Consider the following 23,760-nt stretch of genomic DNA (forward strand, 5'->3'; position numbering starts at 1 on the left):
TGGCCATATATGTGTTAACCTCCCGCAATTACTTCCTGTGTTTTCAGTAAACAAATGGCCTTGGAGATTGGCTCTTGTTAGTCCGAATGAGCCGTTTCCAGTTTCCAGGGTTGCAAATTCATTTCTCGAGCACTCGGTGTTGTCAGACTGATGTACGGTTCAAATGCGATATACAAAAAAAAATTCGAATACAAATTTTCTACCCCACCTAACGCACTCACATTTTGCAGGCATGCTGTGGTACGCGTACGCTTTAACATGCAATGCGTAATTCTTGCTCGAAAATGTTGCGTAATGGCCTGTTTATGCTGTGACCTTTGCTGTGGATCAACATAAACATTGCATGAAATAGCACGTTGCACGGGATAGATTGTACACATCACCGTCAGTGGCATATTACTTAATTATTTGCTTCACGTAGATAACATCATATTCCTTGCATTAACATTTTTGGTCTCCCGCCAACTGTACCTCTCTTCCATACGACTGGTGCACGAGTCACGTCGCATACCACGAGCGAGTGCACTTGTCTGCGCACAAGTTTTCATTGGGCCAAAGACATACTGCTATCTTTCGCGTGGGTCACATTGCCTATCGACGGATTTCCTTGAAAAAAAAACGAAGATGTACTACTTTCCCCCATTCTTTCTTCGTGGGAATCAGCACTTCGAGAAGCTGTGTATAAGACTGCTATGCCATCTGGATCCGCCAACTTTCCTCAGTCCTCGTAACCGCTGACGCTATCGTAGACGCTCTATTACATTGTACCGCCTTCGGGATCGGTCTAGTTTGTAAGGTTATATCGCCGGAGAGAAAAAAAAAGTCAGTCGGCCGTGCCGTAGCCATGATACCATCATTGTCGGCGTCGTCGTATTGCTGCTGCTGTCAGACGTACGCGCGTGTCAGCAACATAATAGCTCGCTTTGCAAAAATGCGTTAGCCCGTCTAGAAACAGTTTGCATAAGCCCAAGCGATCACCGACAGCCAGCTACCTATAAAATGCTTAGAATAGCATTCAATCCCATGGTACCTGTGATCCGCATGATATCCAAATTGCAAAAGTGCCGCCTGCTTGGGACAGAACCAACCACAGAAGTGCTCTGGCAGATTGCCTCACTTTATGACATATTATTATGTTTTATATTCTATATGAACATTAGCCCAGTTGTTATTCCAGTTCAGACTGTCTACAAATGCTAACAATGATGTTCTTTTACATCTTCCTAGAGTTGTACAGTTGACTCACACGGCTTTTCAAGTGGATGCTCGGCCGGGTGCAAATGTTCCCTCGTTAAAAGCTCAAATAGAAACCGAAAACGGGGCTTCTGTGTGAGTGACAACGGCCGTGGGCTACACTGAACTTTATTGTTCCTTACTGAAATAAAGAAATAAAGGTGATGTACTGATAACAATGTCTTCTTTAAATATTCTGGCAGTATAGTGTTTTGACGCAGCCATTTTATTGGAATACTTCATCTCATTATTACGGAAAACATTCAATCGAATAGATTTGCAGCAATTTTATTGCAGTAGCAATATATGGACGTTCGACACCTGTTTCCATGGCAGACAGATCGCCAGTGTTGTAAGATGCCTGGCGGCTGCCAAGGCGCTGTTCCCAGCAGCCTCGCGTGCTGCATCGAGTCAGCATACCACACCCGCGTTAATTTAGGGGCCATCCGAGGAGTCTAAGTGCAATGCTAAATCTTGCTATCACTGGCATTGCTTAGTCCTTCACTCGAAACTGTCAATGTTTTAGGGGCGAAGCACCTTAGGGTCGAGCCTTGTCCCTCGTTGTCCGTTGTCCGTAACTCTGGTTTGCATGGAGACCGCTAGGGGCGCTGCGTTGCACAAGGGCTATATAAGCGCCATATATATATATATATATATATATATATATATATATATATATATATATATATAGTAGTAACTGGATTTTTCAATGGGCCAAGCGTATTTAGGAAAATCAGAAGCACAACTTCGCGGTTAACTTAGGTTTATTATTTTCCCAACAGTTTCGGTCGGTGGACCGACCTTTTTCAAGGGATGCAGTATATATATATACGCTCACCAGGTTATCAATGTGCATTTTATAGGTGCCCAAAGAACTGTAGCGTTAACAATTTAAAGGTCTCCGAGTTGGGGTTCCCTTGTTTTTGAATTCGCTTATACGCGTTGCCCTAGTGCATTTACGTCCAGTCGGCAAATGTGCCGTTCCTCCTGATAGGGGAACTATACTGGCCGTAAGTGAGTTTTACGAAAGCCTTTGATAAAAAAAATTACCCCACGGCCCCCATTTGATAAAAAAACAGCGGGGCCGCACATTTCATCTGAAATGTGCGGCCGTGTGTGTGTGTGTGTGTGTGTGTGTGTGTGTGTGTGTGTGTGTGTGTGTGTGTGTGTGTGTGTGTGTGTGTGTGTGTGTGTGTGTGCGTGCGCGTGCGTGCGTGTGTGTGTGTGTGTGTGTGTGTGTGTGTGTGTGTGTGTGTGTGTGTGTGTGTGTGTGTGTGTGTGTGCGTGTGCGTGTGCGTGTGCGTGCGTGTGTGTGTGTGTGTGTGTGTGTGTGTGTGTGTGTGTGTGTGTGTGTGTGTGTGTGTGTGTGTGCACACTGAAGACAACTAAAAATGACACATAGGAATGCAAATAGGGTACCGTACATCATTTATATTCACCCTAACCTGAAATACGCGTCATCTGTGTGTGATCCCAGTTACGTTACACTAATCAATAAGCATGAAGTGGTGGAGAGTTGCTCGTACTGCTAGTGTAACCAGCATGAAATGATGTCTAAATCTTCCTCTCCTCGCTACTAGACGAAAGCTGTCGCGCCTTTGTCTCTTTCATAAAATGTATCACAATAATCACGTATTGAATGCACATTGGAACAGACCAGCTCTCTTCATTTCACCGCTTCTTGACCACGTGCTCAGGGTGAATATCCAGCGTCATCAAACTGTCACTTATTTCCAGTCCTCCTTTCCTAAAACATGCCACGACTGGAACCACCTTCCTCCCCCCGTTAGTCAGCATTATAGACGCTGCTCGTTTCCGCCGTTCACTTGCCGGCATAACAACAATTTTTCTTCTATGCTCATATGTGCTCAGTTTATGTATTCTTTCGTTTTCTTTTTATTTGTTTGTACATCTAAACCAATATTTGTGTTGTCCGCCGTGGCGGCTCATCGTCTATAGCGTTGGACTGATGAGCACGAGATCGCGGGATCAAATCCCGGCCACAACGGCTGCATTTCAATGGGGGCGAAATGCAAAAATGCCCATGCCCCGTGCATTGGATGCATGTTAAAGATCCCCAGGTGATCAAGATTTCCGAAGTCACCGTGCCTCATAACATTATCGTGGTTTTGGCACGTAAAATCCCAGAACGTTTTTTTTTTCTTTTTCATAATTGCAGTGGCGCGCAGAACTTATTTTATGACACGATTGTTTATTTTTTCGTTTTCTTCTCATGCGTTATCTTGCTTTTTTTTTTCTTGTATGTGTGATTATAGTTCCTCCTCTATAATGCGTTGTACGCCCTGAGGGTAAAATAAGTAAAGAAATAAATTAAATGTTTATTTTTTTTTTACTTGTAACAACGATCAAAGGGACTTGAAAGTCGATAAAAAAAACGACAGGCCGCAGATGGCATACGAACTCACGTCTTCGCACTACGCGCGCAATACTCTGACCAACTGAGCTACCGCGGTGCTGTTTTCCCACCCACTTTCTTGAGCAATACCAGCAACGCCTAACCAGCAACTTGTATACAGCGCAAGGGAGATTTGTATATCTGTATTTGCGATAGCGCCTCCGAAAAGTTTGACGCGGGGAATGGAGCTTTGTGTAATGTATATCTCGAAGCTCTATGGCTGTACTTCTGTAGGTGATAGTCACGCAGCACAGAGCGGCTAGATGAAAAGGCTGTTCGTTTCAAACGGGTGGTTGGGCTACACGTGAGAGAGTCAAACATGAATTCAATGAAGCCACACTTTGCCACGATATTAGTGATCACTTGTAGAAAGTACGGGGCCGCATAGAAGTTGTATAAATGCCCATTCCGTGGCGAAGTATGTAGTTTGCAAAACCGGGCTGCACCTTTGCGGACGTTCTATACGTGTGTCAATATTTTCCCACAGAGTGCTTCAGGCAATTCTATGCAATGTTTCTGTAATAATTAATACATAAAATTTATAATTCCTACAATAAATTTCACTTATATTACAATAAATGCTTTAAATAAAGTACGCGTCAAACATTGATGCCTTGTGCATGAAAACATCCTCATTACGTCTTTTAAAGAATTCTTCTAGGTATGGTTCTGGCTGCTTAATATTCCTATAAACAGCAACAATCAATATGTTGGCGTATCTGCGCTTTAATGTGACGAGACAGGCAAGTTTGTTCGTTGCCTATTGTTATGACTGCTCAATTGTTCCGTCAGCAGATTATCACAATATAAATTTCTGCTCTGTGAATTACTATTTGTTCCTGCAACTATCCACCCTCATTTTATTCATTACTTTAACTGTCATAAGGCATTAAAGACGCACGACATTAACTGTAATGGCGGGATAAATTTCAACCAGTACTGCTGAACAGCAACATAACCATGAAGATATCAAGTGGCATATGTGAAAACAGACAAGAAACAAACGAAACAAATCGTATCTTTACAAATCGTACCTTTATGCTAGTATTGGCCAGAAAAGAAAGCTGTAGAATGAGTTAGGAGCTTAAAAGCGCTAAATAAACGCACTTTTACAGCCACGAGGAAAACCAACTTAACAAATGAAGCAATTTTCTGTGAATAAAAACCAGCAGCGTTCTCCTCAGGATTGCAGTGGTTGTTGTGGCTGCAGCTGCGGGACGAGTTTCGCCAGACAGGAAAAGTGATCTAAGCCGGCAGACAAATCCACCCCCACTTTCCCACATCGTCGTTTATCACCACCTCAGAAACGAATTGCGCAAACAGCTGTCAAACAGACCGGTCCCACGGCCGTGAGCAGGGGAAAAGGTGTGAAACATCCTTTCGAACTACCTTTAGCCACATCGGAAACGCTAATCTGTTGCGGACAGGCATATCGGATGTCTCTCGTTCGCGAACGTCTCCGCTTTCGATTCGGCAGCTCAGACGTGATAAACCGAGGTGTCACCGCACTTCCCTCGCACGATTTCACATGCGAACAAAAAACGGAACACTGACACATCCCGTCTCGAAAAGGCAGACCGGCGTTTATGGAAATTCAGTCCGGACTCCATAAAATGGAGAGACCGGCTTCACCGCGCAGACCCGCTTAGACAGACGAGGCTCACGGGTAAGCGACCAAGGCTACCGGAAATGGAAGCGAACCACTTCTACTGTGAGTTGATCATTCTTCCGGCTTACCCAAAGATTACCTTCGAGCGGGAGAGGAGGAGGGGGAGACTATGGAAATTTGCATGTGCAAGTTGGAATCAGCTAGCGCAAGACAGGGGCAATCGGAGATCGCTGGGAGAGGCCTTCTTCCTGCAGTGGACATAAAAATAGGTTGCTGCTGCTGATGACGATGGATGGATGGATGACGAACTTTATTGGGGTCCTTTAGGGCGCGCGCTAGCGCGCAGCCGGCCGCTCGACCGTTGGGACAGAGAGGCCGAGCCTCTCCGCCGTAGTCGCGGGCCCATTGGACAGCCCATAACTGTTCTTCGAGGTTGAGGCTGCGTAGAACCGCATCCCAACGTGACGAAGTGTTGCTTTCATCGCCGCGTAACGCGGTACACCGCCAGAGCATGTGAAGTAAGCTCGCTAAGTCATTGCATAGTGCACATGCATTTGTTGTCTGAATTTCGGGGTGCATTTTGTGAAGAAGTAGAGAGTTTGGGTATGCCCCCGTCTGCAGAAGCCTTAGTGTTAAAGCCTGAGGTCTATTGAGTTTACAATGTGGGACGAGGTAGATCCTCCGAGCCAAGCAAAAATGTTTGTAATTTCGTTGTACGAGGAAGGAGAGTCCCGATTGTCAATATACTCTCAACGTCACGCTGCCTGGTACTCATAGCTACGCGGTTGATAATCCCTCGCACAGCATTGTGTGCCGACTTATTGAGGTTGGGCGGGGCACCCTCGATCTGTCCTATGTGGGCTGGAAACCAGATCACTGTGTGTGACTTGATCTGCTTGCTTCCTAATATCCCTAGGGCCAGCTCGGATATGGTTCCTTTGGAAAATGTCTGGCCGGCTGATCTCGAGTTATTGTAGATTGATGTCCTCTCGTTGTCCAATAGGGCCATGTATCGCTATTGCAGCCTGCTCTGCGATCTCAGAGGACGTCGTCCGAATCGAGATTGCGTTCGTTACATTACTTTCATGGTCTACGCTAACCGCAGCGAAGTCCGTCGGCGTAGCGCGCTGCGTCTACGAAACTGTTCTCCGAAGCCCGTTCACAATAATGATAAATAACTAGAAAAGTTTCAAGTCCTTCTCAGTGCCATATTGGGCATGCTTGTATCCAAAGCACCACACAAACGCTGACTTATGGACAACGCCGCGGTCTTCGGCGTTCTTAGTGTCTCTGTGCGACAGCTCGTTGTCGAGGCGTCCAAATCCGTGAGCCCAACCTGCGTTAAAAAATAATAATCATCATAAGCGCTGTTCTTCGCACTTCTTCTATTTCATTTTTTTTCTCTTGGCTTTTTTCTCTTGTCTAGCACGCACGCTGACTCCCGAAGTTAGTAGAAAATAATTTCGTGCATGCCACAGCGCAACAGAACCATGGAACTACACACATTAGGCGCTTTTAAAGCTCTGCTTACTTACTTTTTTTCTCTTTTTTTAGGTGAAGCTATCAAGGCGAATTCTGCAGCGATTTTCATGCGGCGGCGTGCGACGGTGTGATCGATAACTCAATGCAATGTGTGTCGGACCTCCGAGTCCGCTTTGAACCATAATCATCAGTGATTATAGAACAAAATTTACCTAGGCAACCATATGCAACGACCTGTATGCGCGTATTTTTTTTTTAACCAGTGACCCGTAATTTTTTTTCTCACGTCCACCGAATCCGCCTTAGAGGTCGGCCAGGAGGTTGTAAGGCTGCGACCGCAAAAGCCGACGTCGTGATGCTGCAACGCCGCCGCCGTGAGATAGAGAGAGAGAGAAAGCGTACTTATTGAGCAGTTAAGTATAGGGGCTGGATCCTTATTTTATATGCGCCGTATCGGCTTGACCAGCTCTTTCGACCAGCAGGAGTTCCGTCACTAATAACAGCCAGCCACGGCCGCTCTCGAACGCAGCAGCATTTACTATTTCGTTCGAGCGAGGCCGTGAGCTAGCAAACAGACCCCTAGTACTTTCGAAATGCGTGAAAACTTTCCTATACAGGTTCGCCGTCTCGGGTGTATCAGCTTTCATATTGGCATGTACTGGTGAATAATTTTTTTTTCCTGTTTGGTGCTGTTCATTTAGTTGCTGCTACATTTACATTCCACACCACGAAAATGTTTCCGCAGCTGCATGTTAGTAAGGCGTCGTTTTGGTATCTTGTGTCAATTTTAACGAAATACACAACTCGAAAGAGGCCAAGACACCCATCTGTGCGTCTGTCACCTCCTTATTATTAACGAAGTCATATCAGCCTGCGGTGTTTTACCCTTGCTATACATATACTGTTTCTCAAACATTTTGCTGTTCTACGTAGTGAATGTCACTCCAGTATTGAAGAGGAGGATGAACAGTCAAACATTCACATTTCAGAGTACGAAGCTTAGTTAACCATATATCCCCCCCCCCCAAAAAAAAAGCAACTAACAGAAATAAACACATACCCAGAAAAGCTGAAACTCCCGAGTATCTCGCAACGCGTACGCTGCGGGTTCTCCAGCGTCTCTTTTTCGTGCGTCATCACTGAAAAATTACATAGAAGGCCTCGTGCACTAATTTTTCGCGTCCTTATTTCACGTCTTGAGAAATCCTCAGCTACACTTAAAATAAGTGACCTGGTGTCATCTGCACAGATGATACTCATAACCCAGATTTACGCACTATAAGGCAAGTACGAGACAATATCTTTACTTGTTTCGTTTTTTTTTTTCATTCTATAACACCCGCAAAATATTTTCACTTCAATGGAGATGAAATCAGCACCCGAAGTTCGGTGCTGCAATAAATTGCATCTCTAGCCTTGAAGTACGCAACCCTGAATTTTTATTCTACATTGTGTTAAGGCGCACGTTATTACAACTCGAGACTGCACAGCACAAAAAAGCAATAAGCACCAATTTATTCCGAAAATACTTTGCTGCGGAAAGTTATAGTTATGCATAGTACATCGTCAAAGCTGGATTTTTACACCAGGCTAAAAAGCAGGAATATAACCGGTTGCAGACAGGTACCCAGTGTAGCAAGAGACGTGTAAAAAACAAGAAGCATAAATACTTTTTTAAGCTATACCAATTTACGTGAAGTAATGCACGCACTTGATGCTCCGAGGTATTGTTGCGCCAAAGACGCAAGAAAGAGGGTTTTCGGTTCCAGGTTTGTTTACTGATTACGCGTGTTTAACTAAACTGCAATAAAAATTTACAAAGCAGGTACCGAAGTAAAATGGTTCAGGTGACCTACGGTAACACTGACCATTGCTATCTCTTGCTTTTTACTATAAAGGACCAGTTGGAAATCAGCTTTGTATGGGGCTAGTTTTGTGTTCTGTTTGTCTAGTTTCCAGCTGTAAAATCAAGATACCACCCACTTCAGCTTCCAGCTTAGCGAGCTGTCGTTGATTATATCTCCCGCAGTGACCGCCGTACTTGTCCTGTGCTACTCTGCAGCAGTTTTCTGCAAGTTGGCTGCTCCGGGGGGCCCAAGGAAGCTGTACTACAATGCGGCGGACAGCTTCAAGGTGAACAGCAGGCCGCGATTTTGTAGCGACGCCTTTTCTGGCGCTAATATTTTTCGCGCTTCGTCAGTGACCAATGCAACGCCCCACCCACGTCATCAACAGAATCAGCCGGCCGTGAATAGTGGATGATAAGAGTGGCATGTAGAATCAAGCAGAAGGCATCACCATAAGGTCGCGGCTGAGCCTTGCAAAGCAGCAGTTCCAAATTTTTTCTTCAGAGGGTCAGCAGCTATAGCGTTCACCCAACTCTTTGTTCCGTCCTCGGGTAAATCACTCGGGTAAATGGAAACTTTGCCGACGTACCACTCCGGATGTACTCGGGTGTTCGCGTCGTACTTAAGTATAGTCGTAAGAGTCAGCAAAGTTTTCGGGGTGAAACTTTGCGAATATGACTTATATACATTCTAGATAACTGTAAGACCATTAATCATTATTAAGACCATTATAGCTAACCAGTGAGTTGGTAATTGATTTCCAGAAAGACAACAATTTCGTCCTGAGATATAGCTTGTCCTGGCCTGCTATTCGGCGCTGTAGAAGAGGGACGAGAAAGAAGAGCAATGATGATGATGATGATGATGATGATGATGATGATGATGAATTTGACCAAAAAGTATCCTCTACTATTTTAGAGTCGATATCGTACTTGCCAACTGGCTATTCTTCAGTCTGTGTTTCACCACATTCTTGTAGAATTCGCCCATGTCTAAACTTTACCGCGTTTTGAACTATCCTGCTGCTAATTCGATGTCCTCATAGAGCTGAGCTACTTATTCACCTCGGGCAATGGCGCATAGGTAGAAGCTATCTTTATTTGTATGTTATTTAGCTTTACTACAGAAGCTGCTACTATTTTTGTTAATCTTGTAGAGCTGAAATTTGGGCGTGTCGTATTCATGATCGTCGAGCAAGGTCGAAAAACGGGGGACGTAACGTTTAAACATCCCCACTGGTGTGTACATTTCTATGTTACGTCCCTCTCCATCTCTTTTGGTGGAGACTACTAGGTTGAATACACCGTCTCAAGTTTATTGAGGGCTTCCGAGGCAAAGCATGGCATCCGAGGAGGAATGGAGAACGCAGTGCTTGTGTTGTGGTCACACCGCACCAGAGCTGGCTTCGTTCTCCTCCCGCGTGCCTCGCGTGCTCCCTGAGCTGATGGAAGTCGGGCTGCCAGGGAACACTAAAAGGCCCCAAGCCTACAGTAAGCTGAATGAGATAATAATAATAATGAGTAACCAATGCCCACTGAACAGATTGTTTGCACTGGTACTTTTTACGTATATAAAGCCTATAACTTATAACGTTCTTTGTGCCTGTGTTGTGTCAGGTATTTCAGAGTTTCCCGAATGCTGTGGCTATCATAGACTCGGACAACGACACCTTGTTTAACTGCTGGACAGCCGAACGCACGGAGATTGACCATGAGACACAATCAGCGACGTATGCAGCTCTTTTTCCGACGGTTCGGTATGTTGCTTTCGCAATTGCATTTCAACATCGTCTGCGTTAGCGAGTACATGTTTCTGTATTTCCTGTTAAAGGAGCATGAGGACTGTGCTAGATCATCCTCAAACCCGCAAACAGCTTAGAAGCATAATGATTTTTCAAGTCAGTTATTTTTACCAACTGGCAGGTTACAAACGTGAAAAAGTACTTTATGTTAGGGGCTGACAGGTACGGGCTGAAGACACCATATCTATGTAGTGGAAGTAGCCGGGCTCCTCCATGTTTATTGGCGTAAGAACTATCATTTCTTGCCTAAGCACAGATATGAAGGTGCAACATCCTGCGATATAGGCCGGCATGTTGATGGAATACGCCAGATTTTTTGTGTGTGTGAACTAGTGGTATTCAAAACGCAGTCAACGGGTACATTCTGCTGTCCGCGACGACGAAACAGTCCATATCAAACTGGTGTCAATTTTCATAAATGTCTATGGCAGGATTATGCCTAAATCACTTGCATAGAGCTCCGAATGCATCTGGCTTGAAATCTGAGATCAATGATGCAATCGTTTCTGAGTTATCATGAAAAACAATGAAGACAATGTCTATTATACTGTTCAATGGGTTCCACAAACCACACGAAGGTGTCTTCCAGTCATGAAAGTTCCGCTCTGTTATCGTAATACAAACGGGAATGTCTTAACGATCACTGTGCATCCTATAAGAACTATGAGCTAATCAAGGGCAACAAGCATAGCTTCTCGATGTTTTGAGAGCTCAAGTATTGGCCGAAAATATTTTTCACATGATAACACCAAAATATTGGCTACCCTACCGCGAGTCAATGTGAAAAGTGTGCAATGTACTTCCATTTGAGAAATAAGATCGGTCATCCCGTACAAATAGATCTAAGACGAAACACACATCGAAAACCTAAAAAAAAAAGTTCAAAGCCTTATACACTATGGGAGCTATTGGTGCAAGCGCTAGCAGCCTCTAAGCAACTAGCCCACAGAACCTTTTCTTTCCACACGCTCAAAGTGATATATATATATATATATATATATATATATATATGTGTGTGTGTGTTGTGTGTGTGTGTGTGTGTGTGTGTGTGTGTGTGTGTGTTGTGTGTGTGTGTGTGTGTGTGTGTGTGTGTGTGTGTGTGTGTGTGTGTGTGTGTGTGTGTGTGTGTGTGTGTGTGTGTGTGTGTGTGTGTGTGTGTGTGTGTGTGTGTGTGTGTGTGTGTGTGTGTGTGTGTGTGTGTGTGTGTGTGCGTGTGTGTGTGTGTGTGTGTGTGTGTGTAATTTCCCTATGTTGTCCTTGGTATCATTGTTTGTTGGCTTCTTATGATATATATATATATATATTCACACTTCCACAAAAAAAAAACATTTTCTTTCTTTTTTTTTTGTTGATACCTCAAGGGTCCGAATATGACATTGCATGCGGGGTGGGCACGTAAAAGGCGGGAATGATGATGACATTACAAAGATGAGTAAAAACACTTCATGGCACATCTAAAGCGCGCTGAATGGCGGATGAGTGCAGGTTGTATCGGAAGGCAATTAACTCCCGCCTCGGGCAGCTCGGACAAAGAATGACTACAGAAACGTAGTGGTACGGGCTTGTGGCGGGATGAACGAGTTCGGATGGCCTGTTCGACGAACATGGTGAGTCAGCTGGATTAGCTGGCTTTCACGTGATATGGAATGGGGGAAAAACTGATAGAGGCAGAGGCGAGAGATGCGACGAGGAGAAACAAGAGGCGATAAATCTAGCAGAATCTAGCAGCACGGTTATGAATGGATTCGATAGCTTTAGTGAGATTGGATTGGTTGGGGTCAAAGATAACGCATGTATATATATTCGAGTTTTGGTCGTACCAGTGTTTTATAGGCAACTGATTTTACGGAAGGCTGCGCCATGAAGAAATTGCGGCGAGGATAACCAAGAATTTTCTCAGGGGAATTGATTAGGTGGGTTACATGATTTGACCAAGACAAATTTGTGGAGAGGTGAATGCCTAAGTACTTGTAGGAGTCGGTGGTAGATGCAGTACAGTTATTAATCTTGTATGCAGGGTGAATTTAATCAGGCCGACGATGGAATGAAATGTGTGCAGTCTTACTAGTGCTCAGGGACATGAGCCATGTGCACACCAGCCTCTCATATGAGAGATCCTCCTTGGCGAAACAGACGCCAGCGAGATTATTGACAGGGCGGTAAAAGACACAATCATCAGCGAAAAAACGTACTACAGATGTTCTGGGAAATGGCAAGTCATTAATGTAGATTAAGAATAGGAGTGGCCCAAGAACAATGCCCTGAGGTACACCAGACAGAACGGAGGAAACGGCAGAAGTATGGTTGTTACAATATACGAACTGCTTTCGGTATGACTGGATCTAGCTAAAAACAAGGGGACGAATGTTAAGGCGTGATAGCTTTAGCAAAAGACGTGAGTGTGGAACCTTATCGAAAGTGTTTTCGATATATAAGAACAGGCCGTCTGTTGGAATGTTACAGTTTAAATGAATATCCTGAATAAATAACGCTAACTGCGATTCGCATGAGTCAGCTCTCCGGAACCCATGTTGATTAGGGTGAAAAAACTTCATTGAATTTAGGAAGTTCGCAACATGAGAGTAGATCACGTATTCCTTGATTTTGGAGCATACGTTGGTGAGTTAAATGGACCGGAAAGTTACCTGGGACGACCACGAGCACCTCTCTTGAAGACTGGAGTGACCTTCCCTATATTCCAGTCATGTGGAGCTGTGGCTGTGTCAAGTGATTGTTTAAATATGACAAAACGGATCGAACTACACACATCTTCGTATTTTATATGTGAAGCATTCCTTCGGGAGCATTTGTCGCTTTGAAAGTATCTATCTATCTATCTATCTAGCCGCCTACGTCCTGGTGCTCTTATGGTCGTTCCATTAACTTGGTATGTACAAAAATTGGCATAGTATGACAAGAGTGTATGACGAACATAAATAATAGGTCATGACATGAATGTCATGACATGCGTGTCATGTAGGTCATGAAATAGCTGCCTACGTCCTGGTGCTCTCATGGTCCTTTCGTTAACATTGTGCAACTGGAATGGGTTGAGACATGGGTACTAAGTAAACACTAAAGGATGATGGTAGAAGCCGTAGTCGTGAGCATGACTCAGGAAAACTGACAATGACTCATCGAAAAGAGATTAACACTGAAGAACCACTCAAATGGCTTCGGATCTGGGTACTAAGTGAAGGAAACACTTACGGGTGATGGTAGAGGTCATAGTCATGAACATGACTCAGCAAAAATGACAATGACTATGCGAAAAAAAATTTACACTCAAACGCCACTGAAATGTGTTCGGACAACAATGATAGTATGTCATGACATGCGTGTCATGTAGGTCATGAAACAGCCGCCTATGTCTTGGTGCTCTCATGGTCGTTTCGTTTACTTGGATCCCCGCACACAGCTTCGCATAACATCGATTGCCACAGAGCGTGGGATCTGCCTTCTTTTTTTTAACACTTTGGCACTGATTCCGTCTATCCCACAGGATGATGAGCACTTCAAGACATGATTTGACCTTAATGCCTTCAAGGCATGCATCACCTTAACGATGCCTGGCCTAAAATCAATACCTTCCATTGGTGGAAAATCGAAAATGGGAAATTTGGAAGTTCATTGGTATATTATTTTGTGAACATGAAACAAAATGCAAGGTTCAAGGCATGAGGAACATCTAAGTCAGAAATGGATGAGCCAGAATTATCACAAAGTGAAATAGAGCTATTATTAACGGATTTATCGTTTTCCAATAGCGCCACGGGTTAGATTCCAACATGTTTGTAGTGGTAGTAGAAAATAAATTACTTTTTCTTTGTGATTTTAATCAGTTGTATTGTGTAGCGGATTCATTATATTTCTCCCAGGACGAAAAACAACCTGAAGACTTGGTTAAAGTATTCGTTTTTTTTTTTCTGATTGTTCAGGCGCTTAAAAGTAGTGTTGAACCGGTGAGAACGCGATCTTTCATTTATCGTGATAGACCGAATGTGCAAACTTATTAAACGCAGCACTTCTGTTTTGAAAAGGGCCCATTTATTCGCGGTCGACCACCGCTGATAAGTAATAGCAAATATCCCGTGAAAGCATGAAAGTTTACGATTCAAACTGGAATAATCAGCTATATCGTATAGCGTTCGTACTTTCTTTGATATTTTACGCTTGAGTATATTGCAAGGAAACGTGGCATGGATGGCGGTGTGATCGCCAAGACCACTGATGTACGTAAGGGGAGGCATGTTATCGGGGTGTGACGTCAAAACGAGGTCACAGATATTTGACGAGTGTTGAGTTATACGCGTAAGTTTAGTAACCAGCTGCGAGAGACCGAAGAGCGAGCACGTGTTTATAATTAAAACTAGCCATGTTTTTTTCTTCTTTGTTGGTCTTTTTCTTGTTAGACATGACGCAACATTATTCCAATCTACAGATGGAAAGTTGATGTCCCCGAGTAACAAGATAGGGGTGTTAGGATAAGCCATTGTTAGTTATAACAAGGCGTCGTGAGAATACAACCGAAAGGAGCTATCAGTGCTTGGTGGACAATAACAGCCTACGAGCGTTCGCGTTGAAATGACGTGGTAGCACGTCTAAATCGTTTCTAAAGGCGTTCTTACATTTACAGAAGAGCACTTAAGTTGGTCATGGGTAGCAATAGCCACACCGCCGCCATGGGTGCCATCGTACCTATCTTCGCGGAAAAATTACAGCCTCTGAGATCTTCCTGGGCCTCTGCAACGTATTCGAGGCCATGTTCAGCAAATGCAGCCGCTCTAAGCCTATACGCCAAGAACTTGGCTCTCGGAAATGGTGCCCATCGTTACGAATACTTAGCGGTCGAAGCTTCTGGACACAAATTTAAAGCAAATACAAGCGTCAGTTTGAAAATTATGGGCCACACAGTGAACGACGACGACTTGATAGGTCGAGGCAGACGGCAGCAACTTCGGGCGGTGCCGCCATGTTTATTTTTCCGGCGCGTCCGTCGTCTGGATGCGTTTTGCTGCCGGTCGGGCGGCGGAATAACCGCCCGCGCAACAGATTTTCGCAGAGCCGTCCAACAAGTCCGGCACTGCTCGTCATGGCAAGGCAGTGCGCTCGCTAGCAAGTGATTAGCGTCGGCTGTAGCGGAATCCAGGCAGGCTGTTTGTTCAAAGCTCGATATTAGCGTCAGGATCCAGGACAACACCAAGAACTGCATAGCGAAGACATGAAGTCGGTTAAGATGACCCATAACATACATGCCACCAAGCCCACCTTTTTTCAAAGTGAAGGATTCATAAACGTTTCTTTTGTTTTACTACAAAACTTCTGCGTTCATAGTAAATGAGTAACATTAAGATAACGTTGTTGAGACGCGCATTTCCAAACTCAGCGGCCCCCAAGAATGTAGCCGAGACTCCTTTGAACATGTAGGCAGGAGGAGGAGGAAACAACTTTATTAAGTGAAATGCCAGGGCTTTATAGATGGCCGCTTTTCTGCGGCAACTTCTTCCGCCCAGGCAATGATTCCTTTTTGTAGCTTTTCTTCTGGCGACCGCATTAGGGTCTCGCATGTCGTTTCTGAGGGAGCTGGCAGAAACTCTATGGGTGGGGGAAAGCCCTCACATTCCCAGAGGATGTGTATTTGGTTTGCTATGTCATTTTTGTCGCAGTTTATGCATATTGGGCCAACCTCCCAATCTGTGAAGATCGCTAAGCGATGAGCAGTGGTAAGGGTGTTAGTTTGAATTCGGCGGAGGATAGTGGCCTGCCCTCTGGTAAGGTTGCTGCGATATAGGTTGGTAAGTTCGTTGTATGAAGTCACTACCTCTCCCATCGGGGGGTCCGGTTACAAGGACAGCACGACCCGGTTTTTTAAACCCTCGGGCCCCGTTATGCGCTTCCTCATTGGCGGGATTTTCTGAGTGAGCCGTGTAACATTCGGGGTGCTGTCGCACTCTACGTTGGGGCCTGTAGATAAGATTGCCCCGCTTGCCGCGATATCTTTTCTTTTTATTTTTGCCACACCCTGATTGGCTACGTTGAGCACAAAAAGTGCGTCGCTGCAAGAATAAAGGTGATTGTCTTCCTGGCACTGCGGGGGTCGTCTGTTCCTTGGGCCGGTCGTCCTGCCGCTCCCGGCGTCGAGCCGCCGAATACGTAACAGCGGGGACTGAGACAAGATTTGTTTGTTCGTTTTGTAGTGAGAAATACGGGCGCCAGCAGAAGACGAAGAATAAGACGTTTGTTGTTGGTGCTCGCGCTCGCTCCGTTTGGCCGTTGCCTGTTTCGGCGCATTCATAAAAAATGTCACAGTTTCGCCCTAAGGGCGAAGCAATGAATGCGATAGCAACACAGCAATGTTATACGAAGTAAGGTGAGCGGCTTTGGTAGCAATATGAATTGTAGTAAACATGAGCTGATTAAGTAAGCAGGTGTGCTGCGGCGTAAGTAGACCGACATGAAGAGAGACTCGATGACCACGAGAAGGTGCGTGTGAAACGGTGGTGTTGATGAGAAGCGCTTTCCGTGGGCAGCGCGTGCGAAGGGACACTCCTGTAGCGTTGCACTGCCGATCCGGGCAGCATTGCATGTCTAGCGTGCGTTGGAAAATGTGGCCCGACTATTACTAACTGAATGAACAAGCGTGGTGTGAGTGCGCACAAACAAACATGAATAGATCACACTGAATGACTGCAGACAATGACTGTCAAAACGCTGGCAGCAAGCGCAAACGCCTCAGCGGCGAAGGTACGTGCGGTCTATCGCTTCAACGGAAACTGAGCGGCGAATGCACGGCGCATAAAGGTCAGAGCCGTGGGGAGATAAGAGACGGTGCGGGCGGAGCGACGAGCGCGGTTGTTGGCAGAGCAGAAGTGCGCCCCCCCCCCCCCGCTCCCTCCGGCGCTAGCTTCCCGCTTCCTTGCTTGCGCGTGGGAGATCGAGTGCGTTCGCTCTCCGTGACAGCGCGCGTCCGCGCACGCTTCTGCTCGGGCATACGGCGCGCGGCGAAGATTTTAGGCGTACCCCGACAGCGAGACCCTGTAATTGTCAACGGCACCGACGAGCACGACGTCGAGGACTGGCTCACTTCGTATGAGCGGGTAAGCGCCCACAATAAGTGGGATGACGGTGACAAGCTCAGCAACGTCAACTTTTACCTGGTGGGCGTTGCACAGTTATGGTTCCTCAACCACGAAGCTGATGTTGCCAATTGGGCATCTTTTAAAAAGAGCTTCGCGGAAGTCTTTGGCCGTCCCACTGTTAGCAAGCTCCGCGAGGAACAACGCTTACGCGGTCGCGCCCAGCAATCCGGCGAGACCTTCACGTCCTACGTTGAGGATGTTGTGGACCTCTACCATCGCATCAACCCTGCTATGTCCGAAGCTGATAAACTCAGACACATCATGAAGGGGATTGAGGACGACGCTTTCCACATGCTGATTGTCAAGAATCCCCAAACTGTCGCAGACGTGGTTCAGTACTGTCAGAGCTATGACGAGTTGCGGAAATAGCGCATTTCTACACGACTCCCGAACTCTGACCCGGCCGACATGTCATCATTCACTGTAGGCGCCGTTTCTACTGACACCACAATGTTATGGCAGCAGATCCAGCAGTTCGTCCGAGAGGAAGTGGCACGGCAATTGTCCCTTGTTCCCTGCGTCCCGGCCTCGGCGCAGGGGCTTGCTCCGACGCTACGACAGGCCATATAGAGGAGCAAATTTCTGAGACGCTACCAACCACCTTCCAGCATCCGCCTGTTTCCGCTCCTCTCACCTACGCTGAAGTCGCACGCAGACAGTCACCAGCAATGCCGCTCAGCCCGGATTCTGGTCGACCAGCAAATGCCTTCTTCGCTGCGCGTGCTCCTGTCCACCCGAACCCGCCACCTTTTCGCCATCCCGCGCCGCCATCCACTAATTCTTGGCGCACCCCGGACAACAGGCCTATTTGCTACTTCTGTTGTCTGCCTGGCCATGTCGCACGTTTCAGCCGTGGTCGTGACTTCCGTACTAGTGCGGGCGAAGACAATCGGGACTACTTTCGTTCTGAGCCACCACCCCCGATGTCCTCCCATTCAACGATGGACACCTGCTCACCGAATTGCCGTGGCTACGATACATGTCGGTCGCCCTCACCACGTCGCCTTTCCCCAATGGTTCGTCGCCCCCCGCCAGTCCAAGCGGAAAACTAGCCCTCGCAGTTCCGGAGGCAAGAACTGCGCTCGTGCCGACAACTTCAAGGCCTCGATTTCTACCTACGAACGAAATAACCGTGAATATCGAGGTGTTTCTGTGCAAGCGCTCGTCGATACTGGGGCTGCTGTGTGGAGAACTGTGCCGCAAGTTAAAAAAGACAACGATACCGCTTTCCGATGTCTCTCTGCGTACCGCGACCGCGCACCACATTCAACCTTCAGTGGCATGCACAGCTCGTCTTGTCATACAGGACATGTTGTACGCCGTCGAATTTGTCGTTCTTTCGCCATGTTCTCACGACGTTATTTTGGGTTGGGACTTTCTCGCTGCTAACCATGCCGTTGTTGACTGTGCACGTGCTGAACTTGAGTTGTCGCCGATGTGTGCCGCCGCTTCTGAAAAGCCACCCTCTCGAGTGGTCGTCGCTGCGGACACTGACATGCCTCCTTTGTCTTCTGTTTTTGTGCCACTTTCTTGCGACTCTGCTTCCGATTCCACCACCCTGTTTGCGCCCTCCAAAGCCTTCACCTCTCGCAAAAACATCCTCCTCCCTTTTGCAGTCCTCACGGCCGAAAGCTCTTGCAGCGCCATTTACGTCTCAAATCGGTTGTCTTCCACAGCCACGTTATACGGTGGTGAATGTATAGGCCGGCTTGAGGATATTGATTCCGCATACTCTACTCAACTGCCTGACGACACGATATATAAGGCCTTCTCGTCGACAGCATTACTCCTGCTACCTTCGCCGATTCGTCCTCCTTAGAGGCATTCCTCCCGTCAATTGATTCCACACTCCCGCCTGCACAGCGTACCCAACTCTTGGAGCTGCTCGCCCGCTTTCGGACGTCGTTCGATAATAAGCCGTCTTCCTTGGGCCGCACATCCGCCATCGTTCACCGCATTGACACTGGCACCCATGCACCCCTGCGCCAGCGTCCATACCGAGTTTCTCATGCTGAGCGCCGTGTCATTGATGAACAAGTCAACGACATGCTTAATCGTGGCTTAATACAACCCTCGCACAGCCCTTGGGCCTCCCCAGTTGTGCTGGCAAAAAGGACGGTGGCATTCGATTTTGCGTTGATTATAGGCGCCTTAACAAGATCACACGAAAAGATGTTTATCCGCTGCCCAGAATCGGCGACGCCCTCGATTGCTTGCAAGGAGCAGAGTTCTTCTCCTCTTTAGACTTTCGATCTGGGTACTGGCAAGTCCCTATGAATGAACCTGACCGTCCCAAGACTGCGTTTATAACCACAGACGGTTTATAAGAGTTTAACGTGATGCCATTCGGCCTTTGTAATGCGCCTGCCACCTTCGAACGTCGCATGGACAACATTCTTAGAGGCCTCAAATGGCACACGTGTCTGTGCTACCTGGACGACGTCGTAGTCGTTTCGAAGGACTTTGCCTCCCATTTGAGTCGCCTCGCCAGCGTCCTCACTTGCCTTTCAGACGCTGGATTGCAGCTTAATTTGACGAAGTGCCACTTTGCCGCCCGCCGGCTTACCATCTTAGGCCATGTTGTCAGCAAGGACGGTGTCCTTCCCGACCCTGCAAAGCTTCGCGCCGTCGCCGAGTTCCCCAGGCCGTCTACGCTGAAAGAACTCCGTAGCTTTATCGGCCTGTATTGGTACTTTCGCCGATTCGTGCGTAATTTCGCGTCCATAATCGCCCCTTTAACGCAGCTGCTTGCCGACAGCCAAGTCATCTCGGCATGGTCTACAGCTTGCGAAGACGCGTTCGCCACATTGCGCCATCTTTTGATATCCCCACCTATCCTACGCCACTTTGACCCAGACGCCCCCACAGAAATCCACACGGACGCTAGTGGAGTAGGCCTCGGCGCTATCCTCGCCCAGCGTAAGTCTGGCTTCGAAGAGTACGTCGTCTCTTACGCCAGCCGCACTCTCACCAAAGCGGAAACGAACTATTCAGTCACCGAAAAAGAATGCCTTGCAATCGTTTGGGCAATCACCAAATTTCGACCTTACGTATAGGGCCGTCCATTTGACGTCGTGACTGATCACCACGCCCTGTGCTGGTTGTCGTCGTTAAAGGACCCCTCTGGTCACCTAGCTCGTTGGGCGCTTCGTCTACAGGACTATGACATCCGTGTTGTCTACCGGTCCGGCCGTAAGCATTCGGATGCCGACGCTCTTTCGCGCTCGCCACTGCCCGATGAGGATGGTGCTGCGTCTGTCTCAAGGTACGATTCTTCGTCTCTTACATGCACCCACATGCCAGCTGAGCAACGCTGGCAACGCTGGAGTATTTATCTCTGCCGTCACCACACACCACCGACCGCTCGCTTCGGCGCGCTGCTCGTCACTTTGCCATCCGCGATGGGCTTCTGTACCGCCGCAACTACCTCTCTGACGGCCGTAAATGGTTGCTGGTGATTCCTCGCCATTCACGTTCCGACATATGTGCCTCTTTTCATGCGGATCCGCAATGTGCCCATGCCGGTGTACTAAAGACGTATGCACGCCTCCGGCTTCGGTACTACTGGCGCGGAATGTACCGCTTCGTTCGGCAGTACGTCCACTCGTGCTCCAAGTGCCAACGCCGCAAGAGCCCACCTAACAAGATTACAGGGCCGCTCCAACCATTGCCTTGTCCCTACCGGCCTTTCGACCGTATCGGCATTGATTTGTACGGCCGTCTACCGTACACCCCAGATGGCAACCGCTGGGTTATCGTCGCCGTGGACCATCTCACGCGCTACGCCGAAACTTCAGCGCTTCCGGCGGCTACTGCACGTGAAGTCGGCTTGTTCATCCTTCGCAACCTTGTTCTTCGACATGGTGCGCCTCGCGAGCTACTGAGTGACCGTGGTCGTTCATTCCTCTCTGAAGATGTAGAAGCCCTCCTCCGGGAATGCAACATTGTTCATAGAACTACAAGCGCATATCATCCGCAATCGAATGGTATCACTGAACGCTTTAATTGTACTCTCGGCGACATGCTCGCCATGTACGTTTCCGCTAACCACACTAACTGGGACCCCATCCTTCCCTTTGTTACGTATGCTTACAATAGCGCCACTCAGTCTACCACGGGATTCTCTCCCTTCTTTATTCTTTATGGTCGCGAACCTTCCTCGTTTATGGACACGATTCTTTTGTATCGCCCCGACGCTTCAGAATCTACTCTTCTATCCGAAGCCGCCACTTATGCCGAAGAATGTCGTCAGATTGCCCGCTCACTTGCCGCGCAACATCAGGCCAGCCAGAAATATAGTCGCGACGCAGGCTTGTGTTTTACATCATATTCACCTGGAACGCTGGTATGGCTCCGCGTTCCATCCTACTCCTTGCCTTTCAACAAAGTTCAGCTCAAAGTACGCCGGCCCTTACTGGGTTCTCCGACAGACATCCCCGGTCAACTACGTCATTGAGCCTATTCACCCATCTACGGACCAACGGCGTCGCGGACGCGAAACTGTTCATATCGACCGACTGAAGTCACACTGCGACCCACCAGTGCTACCTGTTCCATAGGTCGCCAGGATGGCTCCTTTTTCGCCGGGGAGTGATTCTAGTGAGAAATACGGGCGCCAGCAGAAGACGAAGAATAAGACGTTTGTGGTTGGTGCTCGCGCTCGCGCCGTTTAGCCGTTGCCTGTTTTGGTGCAATCATAAGAACGCCGAGCGTATCTACTATTAAACGCGTACTATCAGTTAGTTTATTTATTTATTTATTTATTTATTTATTTATTTATTTATTTATTTATTTATTTATTTATTTATTTATTTACAGTACCCTCAGGGCCCAGAAGGGCGTTACAGAGGGGGTGGGTACAATAAACAATAAAAAATACAACACGTACAAACAATTATTAGTATTTAGAGTGATAAACTCAAAATATAATCAGTTATTGCAATCTTGAAAGATTATGCCTCCTCGATGCAGTCGATGGAGGGGGGGAGGTGGGTCCTCTTGAGAGGCACTGGTTTTTGGCAGAAATGAATCTGATAAAAAATTTGTGTGACAGAAAGGAATGAAAACTTTAAACCGATTATCAAGACACGACGATATTTACGAAGGTTCTGAAATGAATTCTTGTTTAAGTGAGTTATTTTGGTAAAGGATTTTTTTTTGGAAAAGGCAGAGACGGGAAATCTTTCTTCGAAGCTGCAAATTAATAAGGCCAAGGCTTGACTTCATTAGAGAAGCGCTAGCTGTGCGAGCATAATTTGAAAGTATGAAACGTGCTGACCTGTTCTGAACTGACTCAATGGTGTCTGCTAATGTTTTTCGGTCTTCTTGATTGAAGTTTCTCAGGATCTTGGCTGTATTTAGTCCCACACCGCCATTCATAAAGCTAAGAATAGCACTCTGAGAGTCCCTAAGGACAGTATGGGTAGTTGGGTTCATGGTGGGCTGCGCTATGGCCACGTCTTCGGCTTCTTTGATTGATGCGGCTCTATTTGAGGCCACATTTACTATTCTAGATTCTCCGTCGTCGGCACTCAGAGTGTATGTAGGCAAGATTCAATACACCTTCCGGCCACATCAGGCCATTTCTGGCCAGCTCGGCGTTCTGACCGCGTGCACTACATGTCTGATATTCTGAAAATAGTCAAGGTAGATGTGTAGTGTTAAATGGGGTCTGACTGGATATATTGCGAGGAGTACGACTCTGGCTACTTCATTTCACTCTTTTTGCAAAAAAAATTGTTTTACTTTAAAAAGAATAACGAGCGTAAATATTGATAATAAAAGAGACACTTCAGCACGCGCAAACACTAACACATAGGAGAGTGAAACAAAGGAAAGACGAAAGATCAACAACGAAGGTGAGTTTCTGCACAAAATTGACCCTAGTATTTTGAGCACTCCCGTGTGCTAATTAAACAAGAAAAATGTTTCACTGCCCTGAAAGCTGTTGTCTAAAGGCAGCTAACTGACCATGGTCCAAGTATCGTCCCAAGTGACATTGAATGATTGCGCAAGGCCCTTAGATTGATGCGCAGCTGTTGACTTTGCTGGACATATAGGAGGCACTCCAGCAACAGGCGGGCTAATTCTACCATATCTTGTCAAATTTATCATCTTGTAAGTTCCCATTGTCTCACAGGGCTGCTACTCATCTATGATTAGTTCAAAATTCCAACGAGGCGGAATTTCAAGATGTCCAGAGTATCACCACAGCTCGGGCCATTCCACGTCAC

At 46.8% G+C, this 23,760-nt stretch overlaps 1 protein-coding gene across 3 annotated transcripts in view; it reads left to right on the forward strand.

The window, feature by feature from the left end:
- Window positions 1-23,760, forward strand: part of LOC119439998 (uncharacterized) — an 82,949-nt gene that overhangs the window by 47,700 nt on the left and 11,489 nt on the right. Inside the window, exons 1-3 of one of the 3 annotated variants that reach the window (XM_049661308.1) lie at window positions 5,290-5,360; window positions 8,770-8,873; window positions 10,204-10,343. In XM_049661308.1, the coding sequence (XP_049517265.1) occupies window positions 5,339-5,360; window positions 8,770-8,873; window positions 10,204-10,343 (266 nt within the window). In that variant the 5' untranslated portion in view covers window positions 5,290-5,338. Of the gene's footprint in view, window positions 1-5,289; window positions 5,361-8,769; window positions 8,874-10,203; window positions 10,344-23,760 lie in introns of those variants that run through there. The other 2 variants (XM_049661307.1, XM_049661310.1) reach the window with 2 other exon arrangements.

The sequence above is a fragment of the Dermacentor silvarum genome, chromosome 2 (genome assembly GCF_013339745.2).
Source record: "Dermacentor silvarum isolate Dsil-2018 chromosome 2, BIME_Dsil_1.4, whole genome shotgun sequence".
Lineage (NCBI taxonomy): Eukaryota > Metazoa > Arthropoda > Arachnida > Ixodida > Ixodidae > Dermacentor > Dermacentor silvarum.